General features: G+C 38.3%; 1 protein-coding gene across 4 annotated transcripts in view; it reads right to left on the bottom strand.

Moving 5' to 3' along the window:
• The window catches only part of CDH13 (cadherin 13), a 1,699,366-nt gene that overhangs the window by 909,417 nt on the left and 766,659 nt on the right, over positions 1 to 23,290 (bottom strand). For all 4 annotated transcript variants that reach the window (XM_069072248.1, XM_069072247.1, XM_069072249.1 and 1 more), the window contains one exon: positions 5,027 to 5,235. In XM_069072248.1, the coding sequence (XP_068928349.1) occupies positions 5,027 to 5,235 (209 nt within the window). The remainder of the gene's footprint in view (positions 1 to 5,026; positions 5,236 to 23,290) is intronic.

Genomic DNA, 23,290 nt, shown 5'->3' with positions numbered 1-23,290 from the left:
CAATGGAAAAAAAAGAAAAAAACAACAACTAGAGATTTATGTTTAAACTCTACCTTTTTATCACTACTGGTGTAACTGACCTTGGACAGGTCAGTTAAACTCTCTGGGCCCCAGTTTTCTCCTCTATCAAATTAGAATTTTGGACTAGTTGGCCTGTAGTGTCTCTCCTAGCTCTCGATTTATGATTTTCTGATTTTCTACTTGTCCCTTGTCTCCTCCTGAGTCCCTCGAGGGCAAAAAGTGAATATTGTAATTTTTTTTTTTTCTTTTTGGAGGGGGTAAGGTAGAGCAATTAGGGTTAAGTGACTTGCCCAAGGTCACAGGGCTAGTTTTATGTTAAGTGTCTGAGAACAGATTTGAACTCAGGTCCTTCTGACTCCAGGGCCAGTGCTCTATTCACTGCACAACCTAGCTGCCCTGAATATTACACTTCTTTGTCTCACCCAGTATTCTTCTTTGTGGGGGTTCAGTAAATACTAATGACTTGTTGATTACTATATTGGTACATCAAGTAGGTCTTAGCCAAGAGTCATCAAAACAGCAGAGAGAGTGTGTTGGCATCATTTTGGTTGGTTCCAGTGGTTTCTGAAAGGATTAGTTTCCTATATCACATAATGACTGAGGGCAGGGCCTCATCCCACTTGAGTTTGGCAAAGTGAATATTGAACCAGTCTCTGTTGTGCTTTGAAAAAATCAAACAATAACTGTAGCACTCACCCACAATCTGCTCAACAACTGGTAAATGAGAGAGTATCAGAGCATTAAAGAGATTCCTCTCAAGGAGAGACTCCAGAGACTGAAGACTGCAGGGATCTTTTGGATTTCACTGGGCTCCTTCAGAATACATTCAGACTTTGTCTTATAGTCCCTAGAGCCAGAGGGTGCCTCTAATATCTAACCTCTCGACATAATTTAAGGCATTTGCACATCTTACACTCACTGTCTGTAGCAGAAAGAACAAATCATCAGAAGTGATTATATAGGTTAACCCTTGAAATCTTTGCAAAATCTCCTGAATCTTATTTCCTTTAGCTCAAAGAAGGAATGATGCAGGTTGTTTGTATTTGGTTTTTGTTTGCTTGCTTGTTTTTCACTTTCCATTTATCTTCCCAAATAGAGAACATGACAGAATAGCCCTACTAAGAACAAAAACAGGAATTGTCTAGTGGTAGCTATCAGTTCCTCCTTTTAGTTGGCTCAGTGCTGAATAAGAACAGAGTTACAACTAGGACTGAGTGATTTGGGCTGGACTTGACCCTTGGATGCCAAGTTGCAGAGGATACTGACAGGGTATTTGTCCCTTTAACAAGCAGAAATAATTGAGCATAGCAAGACTTAGTTAAAATAAGAAACTACCAGATGCCCCACTTCTTCCCCTTCCCCTGCTCCTCCAGGAAGCCACAACTCAGGTAAGTTCCTCCCTGGGTCAGCTCCCTTTATTCTTTCTCTCCCTGAGATGGCTTTTCCAGCAGTATTCTTAGGGTACCCAAGGATCTCTCCATATTAAGCCAGTGTCTCACAGTTATTACCCTCCTTCCAGCAGTGACCCAGGGTAACACCCTTTCATCCAGCCCTATTGAGGCTAGTGTCCTGGACTTCCTACTGCAACTGAATTTGTCTTCAAAAATTTATTTGAAGGGCCATTTCTCATTGCTTGCTCCTGGCACCAAATTTGTTACTTATGGTTCCAAAGCTTAGAATCTCAGCTGGAAAAGACCTCAGAGGTTGACTCTTTGTACCTGACCAGGCTTATGCATTTTTCACTTGGAAATCCATCATAATTAGGTCTCCACAGAAGCCCTATACTGCTTCTAGATAACCCCAATACCACGTAGTTTTCCCCCTTTATATTGAGCTGAAATCTCTCTCTCTGTAACTTTCAGAGGCAGCTAAGTAGTGCTATGGAGAGAGCATTGGGCCTGGACTCAGGGACACCTTAGTTCCAAGGTGATCTCAGACACTTCTTAGTTATGTGATGATAGGCAAGTCATTTAGCCTCTGTCTGGCCCAGTTTCCTCAACCACAAAACAGGGGTGATAATAACACTTAATTTCCAGGGTTGTTGTGAGGGAAAAATGAGATATTTGTAAAGTGCTTAGCACGGTACTTGATGCGTGGTTGGTGTTTAATAAATGCTTGTTTTCCTCCTGCCTATTGCTTGTTTTTCTACCCTCTTGAGTCAAGCAGAGCAAATCAGCTCTCTCTTTCATTTTATAGCTCTTCAATGACATGAAAGCAGTTCTCATGTTTCACTCCTTGTCCCCTTCCCTCCCAAGTTTTTCACTTTTCTTTTATCTTTTTTTTTTTTCCAGCATAAACATTTTCTTCAACAGAACCTCAAGGAAATGGCATGGTCGCCAGGTCCCTTGCCATTCTAATCACCTTCTTCTGAATCCACCATAGCTCCTCAATGTAATTTCTAAACAGGCAACCAGGACTGAATAAAACATTCCTGAAATGGTCTGAACAGGGCATAGTATGGAGTGATTATTGGATCCCTAATTCTGGACCTCATATGTCTTGATGCAGCCTACAAGAGCATCTGAGTTTTTGGCTACCTTGTCTATCTTGAGTCCACTGAACTCCCCAGGGGCCAGTACCCATCCAGGCTGCTCAGTCCACTAGAGGCTTCTCTGCCTTTGCTTATGTAAAGGGAGGCTCCTTCCACCATCCCCTGGAGATATTTATTTTCCTCCCTGAGGACATTACCCCCTCATTCCTGTTTTGCATTTCTATCTCCTGACTCCCCTGATGGTTAGGGTTCATTTGACCTAAATCTGAAAAGTGTGAATAATTCTACTGAATTTAGAATCAAATTATCCTTCTTGCATTTTCTAAGAATATCATCTATAAAATGAATATTTGCATTACCTTCCTCCTTAGGCAGATACATGGTTCAGTGGATAAAGTGTTGGGTCTGGATTCAGGAAGACCTGGGTTGCAATTCAGTCTCAGATACTCATTAGCTTTGGGACCTTAGGCATAATTTAACCTATTTGCCTCATTTAACTCAAAAGTAAAGTGGGGCTAATAGAAACTGTCTTACAGGGTTGTTGTAAGGATGAAAAAAAGATACTTGTAAAGCTTGGTGCCTGGCACATAGTAGATGCTATCTATATAAGCTATTGCTTTTGTAGTGGCAGTTTTTGCTATGATTATAGGTTTATGGTGAAGAAAGTACTTTGTTAACTTCAGATACAACACTGAATGGCAGATAGAGTGCTTTATCTAGAATCAGTAAAACCTGATTTCAAATTGCCTCTCTGATGCTTATTGGTATGACCCTGGACAAGTCACTTAACCTCCCTAAGACTCAGTTTCCTCCTTAGAAAAATGGGAGAAATAATTCTGTGATTATAATTTCATTATTCTGGGACAAACTGATACCTCAGAGGAAAGTAAAGAAATAGTGGCATCATCACATTATTCAATATGAAAATATCCCCTAGATTTCAAATAACTGACTAATAGATTTAGCACTGAAATATGGTTAAGATGTCATTGAGTTAGGTTCTTTTTGTAAATGAGGAAACAGGCTGAGAGAGATCCAATGATTTCCCAGAAGTCATGAAAATAATAGGTTTTAGAGTTAGGATTTGAACCCAAGTATATCTGACTCTAAATCCAGTATCTGATTTGCTAAAATACTTTGCCTTTTATTAGAATATCTTCTTGTTTAACATATTCCTTATTTGGCTACAATTATTTGAGGCATATCTTAACTGAGATAGAGTTTTTGCAGATCCTTGAGGTACTACTTAGCACAGTGAAGCAGTTTTTTGTTGTTGTTGTTGTTTTGTTTTGTATTATTTCTTTGGTTTTTTTTTTTCCTGAATGGCCCTCAGTGTTGTATTTTTGTTTGTTTGTTTATTTGTTTGTTTGTTCTTCCCAGATTGTAGTGTTAAGATTAAGAGGACAGGACCTGACAAATATCAAATGTAATTGGCTCCTTAAAACCGATCAGATATTAGTCTAACTTTCCTAAATGGCGCAGTTCAGGTCTGTCAGATATGGCAGTGGCGTGCTAATCCCACCCCCACAACCCCAAACTTTGTCAGCAGTGACATCTGGGTCCCAAACCATGGCTACCACAATGAACAAAGACCACACATTACCTATGGGATAATCATACTTCATTCAACCAATGTCAACTTGTAACTATTTACAAATCGTTGACAGTGGAAATAATCATTCACAGTCACTATATAAAGTAAAATATTGTAAATAGGCTATCATCTAAATTGGTGGCAACCCAAGGACCAGGTACTTTTGTTCCTGAGTCCATACTTCTATAGACTGTTAAAACTGGGACAAACCCATGGGGCCAGCCACCTTTATATCAGTATAGGAACCAAGGGTCCTCTTCCTTTATCACTGCCTTCCTGAAAATATGTTGTAGTGGTGGTTTATCTTTTGAATCACACCCATGATTGGAGCCAGGAACGACCGCTTAATATTGTAAAAAGGACACTGAATTTGGAGTCTAATGTCCCCCTTAAGAGAGACCAGAAAAGAGTCTAGCCTGAATAACAGAGGGAAAAGTCCATGGTATTGAGTGTGTTTAAGGGGGGTTTTGCAGTTAGAAGAAGGTAAGGATGGAGAAAAGGTGATGGGAGAGAGAAGAAATTCCAATTCTAATTCAATCATCCTTCCCTGACCTTCTCCCCTTTTCTCAGCAGTAAAGGGAAGACTCCATCCAACTTTTCAGTATGAGCATAAGTTATCTAGCTAAGTAGAATGTGCTCAGAAACCTAGTGATCAGAACACACATTTTTTTTTAATAGAAATCATATGAATATGTCAGGGACACAGCGTATGTCTTGTTCATTTCTCAAGGTTTGTGCCTCAATAGGAGCCATCCCTAGAAAGATAAGTATTTGAAAAATGAACATCACAGCCCAGTGTCTTTTCCTAGCTCTAAGAAACTCTTTCATAAAAAACTCCACTGCTCACAGAAGGGAGTTGTTACCTGTTACACCAGACCCAGTGAGATGCCATGAGTACTTTCATCCCCAACCCCTATTACCTTCAAGGAGTCATGGCTATCCTGGCCACCAACAATCACAACTTCTGCCATGTCTTCTGCGTTAGATGACCGCCCATGGATAAATAAAGCTGGACCAACAGCCGATATGTTTTTCAGTGCAACTAAAGCCCCATCTGGCTTCACCTTGAAGTAGGGGTGGGAGACATCAAATCTCAGCTTGTCATTTCCTTTACAATCATTGAATGTCACTGAAAAGAAGAACATAGGAGAAAACATGTTAATGAGGCTCCCCACTTTGGAATCTTTAGGTCCTTTTTCTTGGGGCTACACTCAAAGGGGTACCACACCCAAACTGTATTGAGACCTTCCTGCAACTTCACTTACACCAGAATCCCTACTTACAGTGATGTCTTTCATTTACCAAAGGTCCACCAAAACAGAGATGGTCATTTTCCCATGCAATAAGTAGCCACAGGACCTGCCTTTTGAAGCTTTTCTTTCTCTCTCTTTCATCCTTCCTCTTTCTTCCCTTCCTTCCTCTCTCCCCTTCTTCTTTCCTTATTTCTTTCCTTCCTTCCTTCTTTCTTTCTCTCTTTCTCCCTTTCTCTCTCCCTTTCTTTCTTTCTCAAGCCACAACATAGAATAAATTTCCTTCCAGGCCATTAAGTAATCCTCACTCAAATGACTACCTACATTCAGGTGCCCAAATACCCTTGGAAAGCACCCAAAGTAACGTCTAAGACACATTATTGAATAGAATTTATCGAAAAGAAATCATATGAGTATGTGAGGGATACAGCATAATGTATCTAGCCATTTGGCATCGGCATCAGGATCCTAAACCTTGGATTGGCTTGCTTTTATTCTCAATGTATTTTTATTCCAATGTATCAACCAGTTCCTAAGGACTTCACATTTCTCAGACACTTTCACCTTTTTTCAGTCTCATCATGGTAGTTGAGATTAATGGAGACATGCCCACTAGCATTTCCTGAAACTGAACTCTAAAGGAGAGGAAACAGCATTGCTTTCATCATGACCATCAATTCCCATTCATCAGACAAAGTTAAACTGCTTAAATTAAACAGCAGGCTGAGAATCTGGCTCCTCCAATTGCCTTTGTGAAGGTTTTATCCCTAAGAGAGATGAATCCCCCAGGAATAGCAAAGCAAACAGTGTCAGAGTGAAAGGAAGACATTTTCACTGGCTCTGCCAGTGGTCACCAAGGCCTTTGGCAGGTTGAAACTAGTACTGAAAGAAAAGCATTTTGTTCTAGTTATTTTCTGCCATCCTCACCTTTTAATCCTCCCTTCTGTATTGGGATCATTTTTGTTGTTAATGATTATTGTCTCCCCAGTATTACAATCTCTCAACCTCATTCCCTATTCTCACTTATTTCCCTATTGAGATTGATGTATTTCCTTCACCAAACTGTGTGTGTGTATTAAACCTTCTTTGTCTATTTTGGGTAAGAAGGAAGTCAATGTGATGCTTGCTAAACTAGGTGGCACAATAGAGTGCTAGTACTGGAGTCAAGAAAAACAGTTCAAATGTGACCTCAGACTTACCCTGGACAAGTCATTTCACCTGTGCCCCCCTCAATTTCCTCAAAATGGGGTAATGATAGCTCCTCCAGAGTTGTTGTGATTATTATATGAGATAGTATTTGTAGTTTGCATAGTGACTGGCACATAGTAGGCACTGAATCCTTTGCCACTTAAATCCTTTTCCTATCCTTTCTTCTTTTCTCCCTTCCTTCCTCTCCTTTATTTGCTTCCTGCTTCCCTCCTTTCCTCCCTTCCTCCTTTGTCTATTCCCCCCTCCTTCCCTCTATCCCTCCCTCCCCTTCCTTTCTTTGCTTCTTCCTTTTCTTTCCCTCTTCCTTCTTTCCTCCATTCCTTTCTCTCTCCTTTCCCCTTCCTACCTTCCCTTCTTTCCCTTCCTTCCTCCTTCCCTTCCTTTTTTACTTTCTTCCTTCCTCCCTCTTTCTTTCCTCCTACCTTTCTTTTCATTTTCTCTCTCTCTTTTCCTCCCTTCCTTCCTCTCTTCCTTTTTTCTTCCTTTCTCCTTTCCTTTCTTTCCTTCTGCTTTCCTTCCTTTTCATTCTTTTTCCCTTCTTTCTTTCAACTTCCTTGAGATAGGGGTTGAAGACATCAAATCTCAGCTCATTGTTTTCCTTCTACACTTTCTACTCTTTATTCCATTTTTATATGCTCTTCTCTGTCAGTCAGTAAATCAGTTGATAAACATTTATTAAGTGCCTCCTATGTTACAGATACTGTGTATCCCCACTAGTGATACAAAAAAGAGGCAAAAGACAGTTCCTGCCTTCAAGGAACTTAATAGTCTAATGAGGAAAGACAACAAGCAAACAAATACGTGCACACAAGCTATATACAAGATAATTAGGAAGTGAATAAAAAAGGGAAGAAAGAACACCAAGCAGAGAGATAGACAAAGCCCTGAGTTTCAAACCAAAACACCTAAAATTAAAATCCTGGGTCTTCCGCTTATTAGTTGGGTGATTTTAGGCCAGCCCCTGCCCCTCAATGTACCTCACCTTTCTCCTCTGTAAAAATTAGGAAGATGTACTAGAAGATTTTATAGTTTCCTTACAGGTTTTACATACTATGACTCTAGGGCTCCAGTTCCCATTCCTTGTCCCCTCAGAACTGCTGAATAATCCAAAGGTTGTCATTAGAAATAGTTAAGTACAGGTATTTCTAAGCTTTGACTTTGGGACAGAGATTTTGGGAAAATGCCTCAGTTGCTAATAGCTTTCCTTTGGTGGCCTGTTCAGTTATGGTATAGGTCAAATTACTGCCTGTGGGATTCTCATCCAAGGAGATTTAGATAGTGAGAGTTTATTGACAAAATCCAGAGAGGAGATTCTTGTTCTACTGGCTAGATAGTAGGTCTTTAAACAGGGTAAGAAGGGTTTGTTCTATTCCTTGTATTTCTATCCCTAGTGACTAGCACACAGTAGGTAGTTAATAAATGCTTAGTAATTAATTGATATAAATTATTAATAATTCATTTGACTCAATGCTCTATGAATCAGAAACCCCCTGCCCCAACCTGATCATTCCTATATAAAATGAATTATCTGAACCTGAGGTGAAGAACAGGACCTGACTGAGAAGGTAGCCTTAACTACCTTAAGGAAGGGCAGAGCCCACGTGTCTAAGTCTTCTCAGAATGCCAAAGTACAGCCTCTTAGCCAAAAGACTGGACTGGCCTAGACCTGGGATTTCACTTGTATTGGGAACATATTGTTTGTAAATAGGATAAAATTTTTAATTTCTGGATTAAGATTAAGGAGCCCAGTTACAATCCCAGCTCATCTCTGTACTATGAAGCTGTGTGACCTGGAACAGTTTGCTTCTCCCTGAGCTTCATTTGATTTACCTGTAAAATGGGGATATTATTTTATGTACTTCATGGGCTTATTGTGCGGAAAGCACATTTGCTATCTTAAAGTAAAGCATGATATAAAAGTTACGTGAGCTATTAATGTTGTGAGTATAAAGGGGACCCATCCAGTTGGAGCTCCAGGGAAGCAGGGCAGTGTTTGCTGGAGTCAGTGCTGCTAAGTGTTTTCTTACACCATGTGGAAATTCTGGGTACTTTAAATGGCCCTGGTGCTAACAGACAAAGGCATGATGGGAGCTGAAAGGAATTTATTCTCCTCAGCCTAAATATCAAGTGAGCTTTGGGGAGTTCCTTCTGAGGGAAAGCAAAGTTTTCAAAGAGACAGACTTACCTTAGAGATGTTTTTTTTTATTTTTAGGCTAAACAAAAATGCTGAAAATGTGCTTATGATAAGTAGTAGAGGCCTTTTTTAGACCAAGGAAGCATCACAATTCCTACTGTCACTATGATGTCTGTGGTGGTGGTATTATTTTTGTTGTCCCTGCTATTATTATTTGAGGCTTAAATAGTACTTGCAGGACTTTCCACACAATACTATGAAGTACTAAGATAAACCAAGATTTAAAAATAAGGAAATAGTTTCAAGGAGATAAAGTTTTTAGTTCAGAGTTGAACCATGAGTTAGTAGTGTCTGTAGTGTGCAAATATCAGTTCTAGTATTTTAACCATTACACCCCTTCATGGTCACTGTTACCTCCCTTTGTTTCTGTGCCCTTTGCCCAACACTGTCTCCCTGTCACTACCCCTGACATTTATAGTTTCCCCAGTCCTTGCTTGGTATGGTACTGTAATGGGAATGTAAATTTTTAAGATCTTCCCTGCCCCTAGGCTAAAGTGCACCTGGAGCCTGGGGTGGGAGGCTTGTTTTTCAGTAGATACTTTTTGATTGGCCAGTGGGTCCAGAAGGTTGTTACATTCTCTGAGCCAGGAGCAGGCTATATAAACCCTGATTTGAGGCTTTGTTTTGGGGCTCACTTTGAGAAGTGTTCTGTGATTTGGTCAGATGAGACTCTGGGAAGCCGTTGTTGAGAGCCCCTGGCTTTGAAAAACCCAGATGTTGATTTGGTATGGATGTAATGGTTGGACAGTTTGGAAACCTGTCTACTTGATTTGTTTCTCTGTCTTGATAATTCTGTCTGTATACTCTGAAGTTCAGGGTGCTGACCTTTTTCCCCTGAACTAGGTAAACGATACATATTTCACTGATTAAAGTAAGTTTGTTAATGCATTTTGAGTTGCTTTCCTTTATCAAAGCAGATCCAAGAACCTGTGTTGGCAGCCACCCTGGGGATGCTGGGGTGCCTGCTGCTACAGGTACTGGAAGATGCTGCTCTACAGAAACCATGCATGGTAGAAATAAAAATGTTGCTCTAAATGCTTTGCTTCTTCTACCTCAAAGCTGGTGTGATAACAAATGGAATTCCTGGATTAGAGAAAGATTAGAGAGGCAGGGTGGCAAAGTGGATAAAGCACTAGAGTTGTCATCATAAAAACTTAGATTCAAGTCCAAACTCAGACACTTAGTAGCTGTGTGACCTGGTGAAATCATTTAAATCCTCTTGACCTCACACTTACCATTTGTAAAATGGGTTTGAACTGGATGGTGGTACCTCTCAACTCTAACTCTATGATAATAAGACCTCAGAGGCCATCTAGTCTAATACCTGAACATGAACCTCCTTCTAGATCATTGTTGGCCAAGTAATCCTTTGGCTTCTGATTAAAGAGTTCAAGTGAGGAGCAACTACCCCTTAAGCCTGACAATTCCAAATAAAAATTATTCTAAAAAGTATTCCCCCCCCTCTACTGACATCAAGATAAAAATGTTATAGTTTAATTTTTTTAACTATTTATAAGGTATTACAGTTACTTTAAAGTGTCATTTTTTTTCTTCCACCTTGTCTCAGCAAGTACCCAATGGCTCAGCAATAGCAGATATCTTCAGATCCCTTTTCCTTCCCTCCCTCCACCCCCAGCATCATTTGTCAGGTAACCCTGAAGTCTAAAAGCCAGAGCTCAGCCTGGCTGTGATCTAGGTCAGGGAGGGAGGAAGGGGAAGAGTTGGGCGGAAATCATTGCTTAAAGCAGCTCTTTCCTAAATAAATATATCAGGCTTGTAATTCAGACTCAAACCTCTTTAAAATGGATCAATCTTCACAGTGGAGCAAAAGTCTACTTGAGTAATATCTAAAATGTGGATCTGACACATCTAAAGGGTTCTTATACCCAGAAGAGAGATTTCATCCTTTTTCTACAGGAGAAATGGGACCTTCTCCCACACAGATTGCTATCTTGTTTCATGTTCTCTGTAACAGCAGCATTTTGATGCTATCAGGCTTAGATCACTTTCCAATATTATTAACTTTATTGATGCTGCCAAAATGTCAGTATTTTTCCAACTCTCAAATAGAGATTGAGCCCATACATTTCAAGCCTACAAAGTACAGAGAACACACTAAAGATGAAATTGAGGATTTTATGCCCAATGACTTAAAAAAAATAACCAAAACTTTTTCCTTGCAATCAACAATTCCATAATGGAATCAATGTGTGCCTCCGCTCTCCTTGTTGAGGTAGACTTATGATTTCATATGTATAGAAATTTCGTCATGAGGAAAGTTCCTACACCAATGCAGATTCTCACTTTCTTTACAACCTATAATCTCAGAAAGCTGATGGAATCCCTAAGAGATAAAGTGCTTTCTCCAGAGTCACTTAGCTCATAAGTACAGATCAGATGACAGAAGGCTCACTTCTAAATGAAGGGAATAAAGGTAAGGTATCACAGATTCCATCAGTCAACACATATTTATTAATTAAGGTCTTACTATGTACCAGACACTGTAGATACAAAGAAAGGCTAAAGACAGTCCTTCCTTTCAAGGAACTCACAGAAGTAGAATTTGAAGTGGGCCTTAAAGGACCAGTGAAAGTTTTAACAAAACGGAGACTGAGCAGCATGGCGGGGAAGGGTGGGGAGAGGGAAAAGAGATGATGTAGGGGAACCAATATTGCTACCTTCAAATATGTGACAGATTGTCATCAGAAAGAGGGATTTTACTAGTGCCAAAAAGCCCAAAGAACAAAAGGAGTACCAATGAGAGGAAATTAGAACAAGGCAGACTGTTTCAGGAAAAGGAAAATCTTCCTGACAATTAGAGCTATCCAATAGTACATCAGCTGTGTCAAGTGGTTTTAAGGTTCCCTATCATGGAAACGCATCAAGTGTATACTTGATCAATTTATGCCAAAGTCTGTGTGTGTGTGTGTGTGTGTGTGTGTGTGTGTGTAAATCATGTTAATTCGTATGCTGAAATCAGATGCCCTAAGAGACTGTATAAATTCCATATTGAGAGAATAACATTAGCAAAGAAACCAAGACGGAGGAAAGAAGTTTTTGTTTGGTTCAATAGTGAGTGATTCAGTTTGCTTGAAGCTAGTGACTATGGAAGAGACTAGAGAAAGAGTCTGAAATGGGAGAGGCAGAGCAAGAAGCTTCGGATTCTAGGCTAAGGATTTTGCATTTCATCAGACATTTATAAGCTACAAAAGATTTTTGAGCAAGGGAATGATAATAATTGCATTTCAAGAATATTAATCTGGCAGTGCACATGAAAGATGGATTTCAGAGAGTGTGAATTTGGAGACAGCAAGTTGGTTAGGGGATGATTACAGAAATACAGATGAAAAATAGATGGAGGACAAGATTTGGGACTTGCTATATCAGAAAGTGGATGGAAGGGAAGGTTCAGCAAGCTGATATTTTGTACTGACATTGAGGGGTCAAAAGGATAAAGAAAGAATGGTTGGGGTTCAATGGAGAACTCAGAGCTATGAATAGAATGATCACATAGTTTTTAAACTGGAAAAGGCAATATAGTTCAATTTCTTCATGGGTGAGATAAGTAAACTGTGGCCAAGAGAGATTAAGCTGTTTGTCCGAAGTCACCCAGACAGTTATCATCGGTGCCGTATTGTGGAGAGGAATTTCAGTAAAGTGGTGATAGTATAAACCATACCACAAGGAGTTGATGTAAGACGATTTTTAAAAAAATTGTTATTTCATTTCTGAGGTAATTTGTAGATTCTTTCAATGCCTATTTTACACTCTTGTTCCAGTATATCAAGGCCATTTTCCTTGATGATTTCTTGAAAGATTCTGTCCAAATCCTTCTTTTGATTATGGCTTTCAGGTAGTCCAATGATTCTGACATTGGCTCTCCTGGACCTATTTTTCAGTTTAGTTCTTTTCCTCATAAGGTAGTTAATATTTTTTTCCATTTTTCACTCTTTTGAATTTGATTGATTTTTTTTTTATGTCTCATAGAATCATTAGCTTCCACTTACCCAATTCTAATTTTTGAGGAGTCGTTTTCCTTAGCATTTGTACTTTCTTTTCTGTTTGGCCAATTGTACTTTTTAAGGAGCTGTTTCCTTCAGTGGATTTTTGTATTTCCTTTTCCATTTGGCCAAGCTAACATTTTAAGAAGTTCTTTTATTTTTCCAAGCTATTGTCTCTCTTTTTCATAATTTTCTTGTATCACTTTCATTTTTTCCACAATTTTTCTTCTACCTCTCTTATATGATTTTAGGATCCTTTTTGAGCTCTTCCATGAGTACATCCTCGACTTGAGATCATTTCCATTTTACTTTGGGGTTTTGCCCATAGGTGTTTTGACATTCTTTTCCTTTTCTGAGTTCGCATCTTGATCTTCACTGTCACCATAGTAACTTTCTACGGTCATTTTCTTTTTTTGTTCATCTTTTTTGACATTTTTCCTTTCTTTTAAATTTGAGCTCTGCTTCTGGAGTGGAAAAGGCACTGTCTTAAGCTTCTTGTGCCAAGGGCTGCATGCAGGCCCTGGTGTTTACCTGGTACTGCACTGATGTTGCCCTGAAGCCCAGGAGAGACCCTCATATCTGATGTTGCATTGAAGGGTTGAGGGTGGGGGATGACCTGAACTTCTGGGGTTTGTAGGTGTTTGACAGCTTAACTGGTGCTGAGTTAGGGTCCTTGTGCTAGTGTATGGCATGACTGGTGAGGGGTTTTTGCATTTTTTCTGGAGCTACACTGAAGCACAAGGATGTCTGGCTACTAGAGCCTGCCTGTTTACCTAGGGCTATGATGAAGCACATGGCAGGACCCAGTGCTGGTAGCTGCCCTGTAACTTAGTCAGCTGTGGGGTTGGTGTCTGCCTGTTGGCCTGGGGCTATGTTGAAGTACATGTAGGTTTTCTGGGCTGGAATCTATCCATTCCCCTGGCTATGCTGAGGCATGTGTTTGGGGCAGGGTGGAAGAGGGGGAGTCCAGGAATTGGTGTTTCTCTACTCCACCATACTAGGAGCAGAATTTCCCAGTAGTTTGCTGAAGCAGGGCTTTCTGCTGGCTTGCTGGGACACATTCTGTCCTGGATTGCATTCCCCTTTTACCCAAGTGAGACAAAACTTTCTTGGGCTAAAAGATCATTTCACCCCATCTTTTTGCTTGTTCTTCTGTACCATGATTTGTTTTGGGGTGCTAATTTATGATTTTTTGTGGGTTAATATGGGAGAGTTAAAGCAATTTACTGCTTACTCCACCATCTTGGCTCAGAAAACGGCTTTTTAAAAAGACTCACAAACTGTAGATTGGAATGTATTGGAATTGGTGGCTCATCATTGCCCTTCTAGGCAGTTGCTCACAGCCTCAGCAGGATAGGGGAGGAAGAAAATGCTCAGGAGATGGGAAGGCACAAGCAAACTGGAACAGCAGACCCCACTCTGTGTTTCAATTATGTTTTCACCAGGTTTTCGCCCTCAGTGTCCTCTGGGTTTAATAGAGACATTATAACAATAGGAACTTTATTTGGGAGAGAAAACTAAGATTGAAACAGGAAGTTTTGTACATGTATTTGAAGAGTTTAATCTTCCTGACCTTGATTTTAGGCTCTTTGATTCAGTTCTTTTTGAATTTGCTCCTCATTAATGGAAATTCAAGAAGGACAGAATTAGAAAACAAAGAAATGAGTGAGACAACAGCTTATTAAATCAGGTTACAAGAAATGCATGAAGATGTGATATGTTTAAATATATCTGCAAAATGTCAGCTGTACCTTCTGCTGTGCACTGGTATAATTCAGGCCTTCTCTGAGCTGGGTATTCTCTTACGGGTAGGTTTGTGTTAACCCGCTATTCTGGGCTACCCTCTCTCCTTTAGGCACGTATGAACCAGTCACTTTGATCTATGCACTCTCTTTTAGGCACTCTATCAAACAGTAAAAAAAAAAGATGCAAGGACAGAGTTCTATTTTATCAAAATGCTTGAAAATTGACAGTATTAGACTAATTACACTTTATGGTAAGAGTATTCCCACCAGCTAAAAGATAGTTGAAACTATAAACCTAAAGTAGGAGAGCTTCAGGCAAGTCCAGGTACGTTTTTAGACACTGGGGTCAGAGGGGACCCAAGTCTTTAAACATGGCTCAATATTGTATCAACTCTCCTTGAAAGAACCAGCAGGGCTTTCGACAGAGATGCTTCTTAAAGAAGAAGAATGATAATAACAAACAACAACAAGGAAAAGAAGGAGAAGAATAACAAGAAGAAGGGAGATGAAGAGTTTTCCACATATTTCTTAGTGAGAAAGTGACATTGATGTTAACCAGAACAGGTTACATACAAAGCATCCTGGTTAATTAATATGGCAATAATAGGTATATAAAAACACTTGTGCTATCTCTTCTCCAGTTATCTTGCATTTACTTAGTATATTTGTCATATTCAATCCTGAACCATGCCATCCCTCCCTCAGGAGAACAGTGAACAATTTGAAGTCATTTCCCCATCTCCCTCACCCAGCATCTCTCTATTGCTTCCTTGGTCTTTTTATGCCAAGCCCCAAATATAGTACCTTACATACCTAGCGGGCATTTGAGAAATGCTTGTTAAGTCTAATTGAACAATCTCATTAGATTTAATGCTTAGTGGACACACGAACAAAGTATCATGAAGGCTTTGAGGAGTAAGAGGTCTCTTGCATTGGATGGAGTATGGAAATAGGAAATTGGGAAAGGCTTAGTGAAAGAAAAGAATGGATATAATAATGTAGTTTTTTTTTTCTTTCTGAGACTGCTAAGGATTATCTAGTTTGTAGTTATTATAATTAACATAGCATTTTAAAAGTACAAAGTAACATCTACAAGTACTATCTCGGATAAATTTGTTCCTTGTAAAGCACATTTTCTGTGTATTACATCTTGTTTTTCTCATTGACTACTATTATAAAAATGGAAATCTTTTCCCATAGAAAAATATTTTGGTATATCACTTGGGGGTCATAATAAGATCATATTTAGGAATACAGAAAATGTCTTAGAGCCAGCATACTGAAAGGAAAATAAAATTTCTTTTAAAATAGCATTAATAACATTATTCAAAATGAGGAACAAAATATACATACAAAATAGCTAAAGCTATTTTTTTTATATTTAGTACAATGGCTTAAAGGTCTAATGGAATGACAATAGCAACAATTCAATTCAAAAAACATTTATTAAATGCCTACTAAGTTCAAGGCCCTGCGGATACAAATGCTAAGTGAGCAAAAAGAACATTCTGGAATAAAAAAAAAATCTCTCCGCCTTGATTAAAGTCCCTTCTGCAGTTGCCAGAGTGTTGTAGAATGCAATATAAGCTGCAGTCCCCTTTGACTGTTGTAGTCTGTACAAGAGCCAAAACTCTTTGAGAAAGCTATGAGGTTTTAGGAACAGGACACAGACACAGGGATATCAAAGGACATTTCATTCAACCTCCTTATTTTACTAATTACAATTTACAAATAACTTTACAAATAAGGTAATTGAGATCCAGGGAAGTAAAGTGACTGGTCTATGCTCACCATGGATAGTAACCATGAAAACTAAGATTTGAACTTGGTGGTTGAATAGTTTCATTGAGGAGATACACAATAGAAATAACAATACAGACGGTAAGATTAAGGGATAATGCCACCACCAGCAACATCCCCCCCCTCAAAAAAAATAACTGACCCTTCATGGAATGTTCATTAAATTAGGAGCTTGAGTTATAAAGAATAAAATTATCAATTTCAATATCATTAGGCATAGTCATAAACAGGACCTATCTTTTTTTTTCTATGACAATAGTATTGGGGAATGTGGGGTATTGCAAAACTACAGAATACATAGATCCTTCTCTTAAGGGTGCCAAAATAAACATGGCTACATCCATCTATAGGAATAGCCACTGATAATGCATAACAGATTTCTAACATTGCAAGTCATTCGCAGATAAAAATTACCTATAAATAAGTTTAGGGTTCAATTTGTCACTCATAAACATGGATAAGAGGGTGGACTGCAGGATGGAAATAGTCAGTGGAAGGAAAAACAAATCTTTTTCATATGCAACACAATGGAATATATTTAGATAAGTAAAATCATGAAAAGCAATTTGCATCAAAGATTTTGATATGTCAGGAAAAGAAAGAGGGTTTTTTGAGGGGTGGGGGTGTTATTTATTTATTTAGGGAAGAGAGCCTTTCATAACATTTCCTCCATGTTTACTTTCTTTCCTTTAAAAATCATCAAAGATCCTTTGAGTTTGGGCTTGCACTCAATGCATATGTATATGTACTTATTACATATATTATTACATATTTGTAATATTTATATATGTTTGTATACACATATATAATGTATGGGTTTTAATAAACAATTAGGGGGTGGCTACGTGGCACAGTGAATAGAGCACAGGCCTTAGAGTCGGAAGGACCTGAGTTCAAATTCATCCTCAGACACTTGATACACTTACTACCGTGTGACCTTGGGCAAGTCACTGAACCCCAATCGCCCTACCTTCCACCTTCCAAAAAGCAAAAAATTAAAATTTAAAAATTAAAAAAAAAAACAATTAGGTTGGTTAAAAGATAAGTGCCTATTCTATACCTAACTTTCCCTAAAGCTTCCTGAGTCATCTACTTTAGTCTCAGGACCATATACATATTGAGCTTAAAGGGAAATTGTTCTATGCTCCCAAACTCAGTGATGAGAAGGCAAAACTCTGGGGAGGTGGTGCATAGACAAATTCCATTTTCAAAGATTTTTTTAAAATTTATTTTAATTTATGGAAAAAAACAAATATCTCCATAACATAGTATAATAAAAAAAATTTGCATATGAAACTGCAAATCTATTATGTGCAACTTACTATTCCTTTTAAATATATAATAAAGTTATCATTTAAATTTCTTTCTTTTTTTTGAAATGGAAAAAGCTTCTTTCCATGGAAAAACAGGACTCCACTTCTCAGACATTGTTCCACTTGTGATTCCTTCCCTATCTTAAACTCTAGGTCTTGTAAACTACTCATTCTCTTCACAGTGTTACCTTCCCAACTCTCATTCCTGTTTCTGTTCCAAACTTAACATTAATATCCTCTCCTGGCCTTATGCTAGAGGACAGAAATTATTAGGATAAGGTCCTGTCCTATTGGCCTGCAGCTAGCTTGACTTCGAGAAAAGGAGCACAAAACCTGACCCAGCGGGCCAGCTCTTTCCCACCTCCCATGATGGGCTCTTTCCAGGCCTTCTGAACCAAACAGGCTGGAGAGTTGGATTTACCCTGCCAGCCCTCAGAGCTGCTATGATGAAAGAGGGGAGCTGACCACTATGGCAAAGATAAGGCTGAACAGGTTTGCTTGGAAGAGGTCTGTCCCTGAAGAGTCATACTGTCTCTGCAACCCAAGAAGCAGGACTGTCAGAGGTCAAGCTGACATGAGCCAGTAGAGGAAACTTTGATGCACATGAACTTTTTCACAGAATGTCTTCTTACATCTGCCTCTGTCAGTGTGCAGACATTTAGTTATTCACCTCCACTCTAATTGCAGGCAGATGAGATCATCTACCAGCTGTGATTACAAATTGGTTCTGTCGGGTTGACAAGAGCTTATCAGGAAATTAGAATACAATGATCTAGCTTACATTACATGGAGCAGAAATAATTCCTTTATGCATGTACCATTTTTTTCTGATGTAAGCAAGAAAATGATCAGCCCCGGTTGATCATGCCTATTCGTCCCCTGTTGCCAGGAAAACATCTTTATTGGATCAAATACTGTGCCATATGGTTGAATTCTGACTGCAAAGTTGGGAGCATGGAGTGGGAACAGTGCCAAACCTTCCTGGCCCTTTTTGGAAAGGATCTGATTATCCTATATAGTATTATTTCAGGCACCTGCAATAGCCTTCCATTGTTTCCTTAGGAAGTGAAACTCAAGTAACAAAGGAAGAATTTGTGAGAGATTTCTCAGGGTATTTTTCTTGTTCTCTGTGGATAGATAGTCTGTGGTTCAGGGAGGAACCATAGCCTTCCATCAAAAGGGGCAGCAGCCTCTGTACCTGGCATATCATCCCATAGGAATGCTAGTATATAGGATTAGCATAATAATGTTAACCCTCCAGGTATCTGTGGAAAGCCTGAGCTTTATTATGCTTTTCTTATATTCATTCTGAAACATATGCTCTCACACAACTGTGATATTTATGAAAATGAAGGACAGATTTTTTTTTTATTGATGTGATTGTCAAATAGTTAAAGGCAATGGATGTTGGAATCCAGCAGAAATTAAGAGTATTCTTGAAGCTGTTGATTTTCAGGTGCCCTGGCTATTAATGAGACTGACTCTTCATACTAGAATGAGTACAGGAAGTCTCTAGCAATGGGGCAGAGAAATAGTGATAGGGGTACAAATAGATGTGTCTTCTCCATCTGTCTAATGCTGTCACTGGTGGCTGAGCTGTCAATCACCATAACAACATGCAGGAACAGTTTGAATTATTATAGTTACTGATCTAGTACTGCCTGATGGATCAGCCAGCTAGTGCACAGAGTAAAGTGGGCCTTTTTGCTCTTCCTCCTTCTCTTTTCCCTCCTTAGCTTCCTCCTCTCCCTTCTCCCTTTCCTTGTTATCCTCCCTCTCCTTATGTTTCGCACAGTTTATTCAGACAGCCAAAAAACATTTGTTAAGCATTTTATATGCCAGACATTGCTAAGGCAATCTCATATGAATCTTTGCCTTGGACATCCTGAATGTCTGTTGGTCACTCATTCAAAACAGATATGTGATAGCATCAATTTGGATGTACCCTCTAATGATAAAAGGTCAAAATTCCCTTAAGCCTTTGCATCTTCTTTGGCTGTTTTCCATTGTTCTCTCATAAAATCTCACCCTACAGAGGATGTCACCCAAAATGCTAGGTCCCTTCATTGCTTTGTCTTGGCACAGAAAGGGTGCAAGCACAGGATTTAAGACTATCCTAATATTACTCTTTACTTTGCCATGTGATCAGCCAATTGTCTTCCAAAATTTTACATTTTTCTTATTAAATCCTTAATTCCTGCTATTCTTAATTGTTCCTTATTTGTTATATGTTGCAATTGGCTCATACCCGCCATGTGTGATATTCATTTTCAATTATTTGAAGACTCATGTTCTACGTCCAACAACCATATAACACCAAGCCTATTGTTTACTTCGTGAAAAAACAAAAGATTTTCACTATTTGGATACTGTTTCCTTGGCACAGACTGACACATAACCCTCTTTTGTTTGTTTGTTTGTTTGCTTGTTTTATTCCAGTGAGCAGCCATTGATGGGTTACATGCCATTATTAGACATAAAGACTAGCCATGAAGAGTGAGAAAAGGGCTCTAACACACAATTTCCTAAATGTCCTCTCAACCTGGATATTGCTTTTAATTTACTAAACTACAACCATCCTGATGATATTTGCCATTTAAAAGCAGACTCTCAAGTGTTTTTGCCTTGCAAATAGGCAATCCATTATCTGTAGTCATTAACTCTATAGCCAATCAACACTTCAGAAGATGAATATGCCTTAACTGGTATAGGGAAGTTCTATGAATCTATATTGTTTTGCTGGATCCAAAATTATAATTTAATTTAAAATTGGAGAATTATCTTGGGTCTTTGCTCATAAATAAAATTGACTGTTTTCAAAGTTGGCTTCTCATACTTCATGTAATCTGTCATCTTTAAATGTGATTTATCTTTAATGTATGATGCTTTTCTTATAGACATTTCTGCATGATTTCAGAAGTGACTGAGATCTCTAATTTCCTGTGGTTGTTCCATGAAGTCATTTTGAAAATGGTTTGCTAGATACTGGAATGGGAATTATCCAACCCTAATGTAGAATGGAAAAAAAAGGTTCTGCCTGTTATGTACTTGGTTGGAAAAGGGTAAAACAAAAGTGGAAAGAAGAAAAAATTGTTTAAAAATGTATTAAATGGGACTATTTGCATGATATTGGTGCTAGATTTTATTTTAGAAGCATTCAAACTTTATCATTATGCTATAGATGTTGAAATAAAATCACACTCAAAAGAAAAAAAAGTGTAGAAATCCCTCTATTTTAACATTCTCTACTGTGGATATTTTTATAAGACTTTTGGACTCCACTTGCTAGATTGTAGTTTCATATAATGAAAAACTTCCTAAAAATTAGTGCAATTCAAAAGTTGAATAAGCTGCCTTAGGAGGCAATGGGAGTCCCATCTCTACAAGACTTCAAGCAAAAGAAGAAAGCTACTTCTCAGATATTGTAGAGGGGATTTTTTTCAGGTATAGGCTAGACTTTATACTCTCTGAAATTTCTTTTTAACCTGAGATTATAGGTTCTAAGTCACCAGTGTCAGGTTCACAAAGTTCTTATGTGAGGCCATGTTAAGTATCTATAATTTTGGCAGTATGGGAAACTTGAAACTTGGAAACTCCACCAACCCAAGAAATAGTTGATTTATAACTAAGTTTCAAGGTACAACTTAGTCTATCTAGAAGTTAATTTGTCAACAAGTATTTATTAAATACATATTATGTGTCGAGCACTGTGATAGTCATGGCAGACACAAACATAATAAATATTTGCCAGGAGTTAACATGTGCTTGATATGGGATTTGAACTGCCATGTTTGAGTCAGGCACTCCTGACTCAAACCCAGGTCAAACCCTGCTCTCTCTCTCTCTATAACATCAAGGTGCCTCTACACATCTGTAATTTATGTTTTGTTTTTAACTCTATAGGAATCTGGATAAAAAAAAACAATTGTAAACTTTATCAGTCTACAAATTCACAATTCACAAATGAGATAAGGAACATGAAAGTAACATATACATACAAGGTAGTATAGTTAAGATTTTTTTGTGGGGGAATGGAGAGAAAATTAACTGGATTTCCTTTATATTAGTGGAATTTACAGAGAGGCAAATTATGTCTTGATTTAAGAAATAACTCCCTAAGACAGCTATCCTAAAGTGGAAAGATGCTTATTGAAATAATGGGTTCTCCTTCACTGAAGGTCATCAAGCAGTAGCAGATGTAAAAACAAAAACTTTAATGAATTGCTGTGATCATAATCAAGTAAGGCATAAGAAAAGAAGCCATGCTCATCTCAGATGTTTAACAGTGTCAGAGTCCAAATAGAAAAGAGAAGCTCCAAGAGGAAGTTCCCCAGCTGTTTCTACTGACAAATGACTACATTTATTTCATCAACTTCCAGAACCCTTATTAAAAGTATCTTTGATATGTTTGCTTTTGCAACAGAAGTTTTCCTTCTCAAAAGATACCTAATGGTTTCAAGGATGTTAACCTTCCTAAGCCTCAGTTTCCTTACTTGTAAAATGAGAGGGGTTGATTACCTGACCTCTAATGTTGATTCTAACTTAAGCACAATGTAATTAAATGAATACTGAGTTTGGTATCAGGAAGATGAAGACATTTATGAACTGTTCCACCTTGGGGAAGCCACTTAAAATCTCTGAGTGTTATTCTTCTCATTGGCAAAATGGGTGTATATTATACATCTATAGTATCTACTCAAAGTTTTGAGGAAGCTCAAAAGAGATGATATATTTTAAAAGGTCTTTTTAAGTGTCAAATATTATCAGGTCATAGATTTAGAATTAGAAATTACTTTGAATCTGATCTAGTCCAATGTCTTCATTTCACAAGGAAATTAAAGCCAAGGGAGGTTAAGTGATTTGCCCAATGTCACACAAGTAGTATGTGGTAGGACCAGTAGTTGAACTGAGGTCCTCAGACTTCCTCACCCTCACATTCTACTCTACCACATACCTTCTGAGAGGCAGCATGTTAGTAACTATAGTGCTGGAGTCAGGAAGTCTTGACAGTCAGTCCTGCTTCAGACACTCACTTGCTATGTAAACTGAGCCTCAGTTTCATCATCTGTAAAGTGGGAACAATAATAGCATCTACCTTACAAGGCTGTTGTGAGAATCAATGGAGCTAAAGCCCCTTGTAGCCCTTAAAGTTTTATATAAATATGAACTGTTTCCTTTTCACCTCCTTGTTTCAAAAGTCTTAGTTTCCTACAAGGCTCAATTCAATTACCACCTTCTACATGAAACTTTCCTGATATCCCCATCTGCTAGAGCCCCCCCCCCAAAAAAAAAGCAGAGATTATAGATTTAGAGTGAGAAGAGACCTTAAAATCAATCTAAACTCCTCATTTCACAAATGAGGAAACTAAAGAAGAAAGGAGTTAAATGATCTACCCACAATCACCCAGTTAGTAAGCATTTGAAAAGGATTTGAATCTGTCTTCAAAATTCAAGTCTAGCACCTAATCCACTGACTATATCATGGTCTCGCAAAAAAAAAAAAAAAAAAAAAAAAAAAAAAAAAAAAAAATGTAAAAAAAAAAAAAAAACACTAAATCTGGATTCTGAGGACCTGGGTTCAAATTATGTGCCTTTCATTTTTCTTTTTTTTTTTTTTTAAAAAAACCCTTCCCCTTTTTTTATCAATCCCCTTGAATTTTTTTTTATTTCCT

Source organism: Petaurus breviceps, unplaced genomic scaffold, assembly GCF_028583685.1.
Source record: "Petaurus breviceps papuanus isolate PSGF00001 unplaced genomic scaffold, PetGlider_PUasm1.0 90845, whole genome shotgun sequence".
NCBI lineage: Eukaryota > Metazoa > Chordata > Mammalia > Diprotodontia > Petauridae > Petaurus > Petaurus breviceps.
The sequence above is the reverse complement of the archived record's forward strand: the minus strand, read 5'-3'. Positions and strand labels throughout refer to the sequence as shown.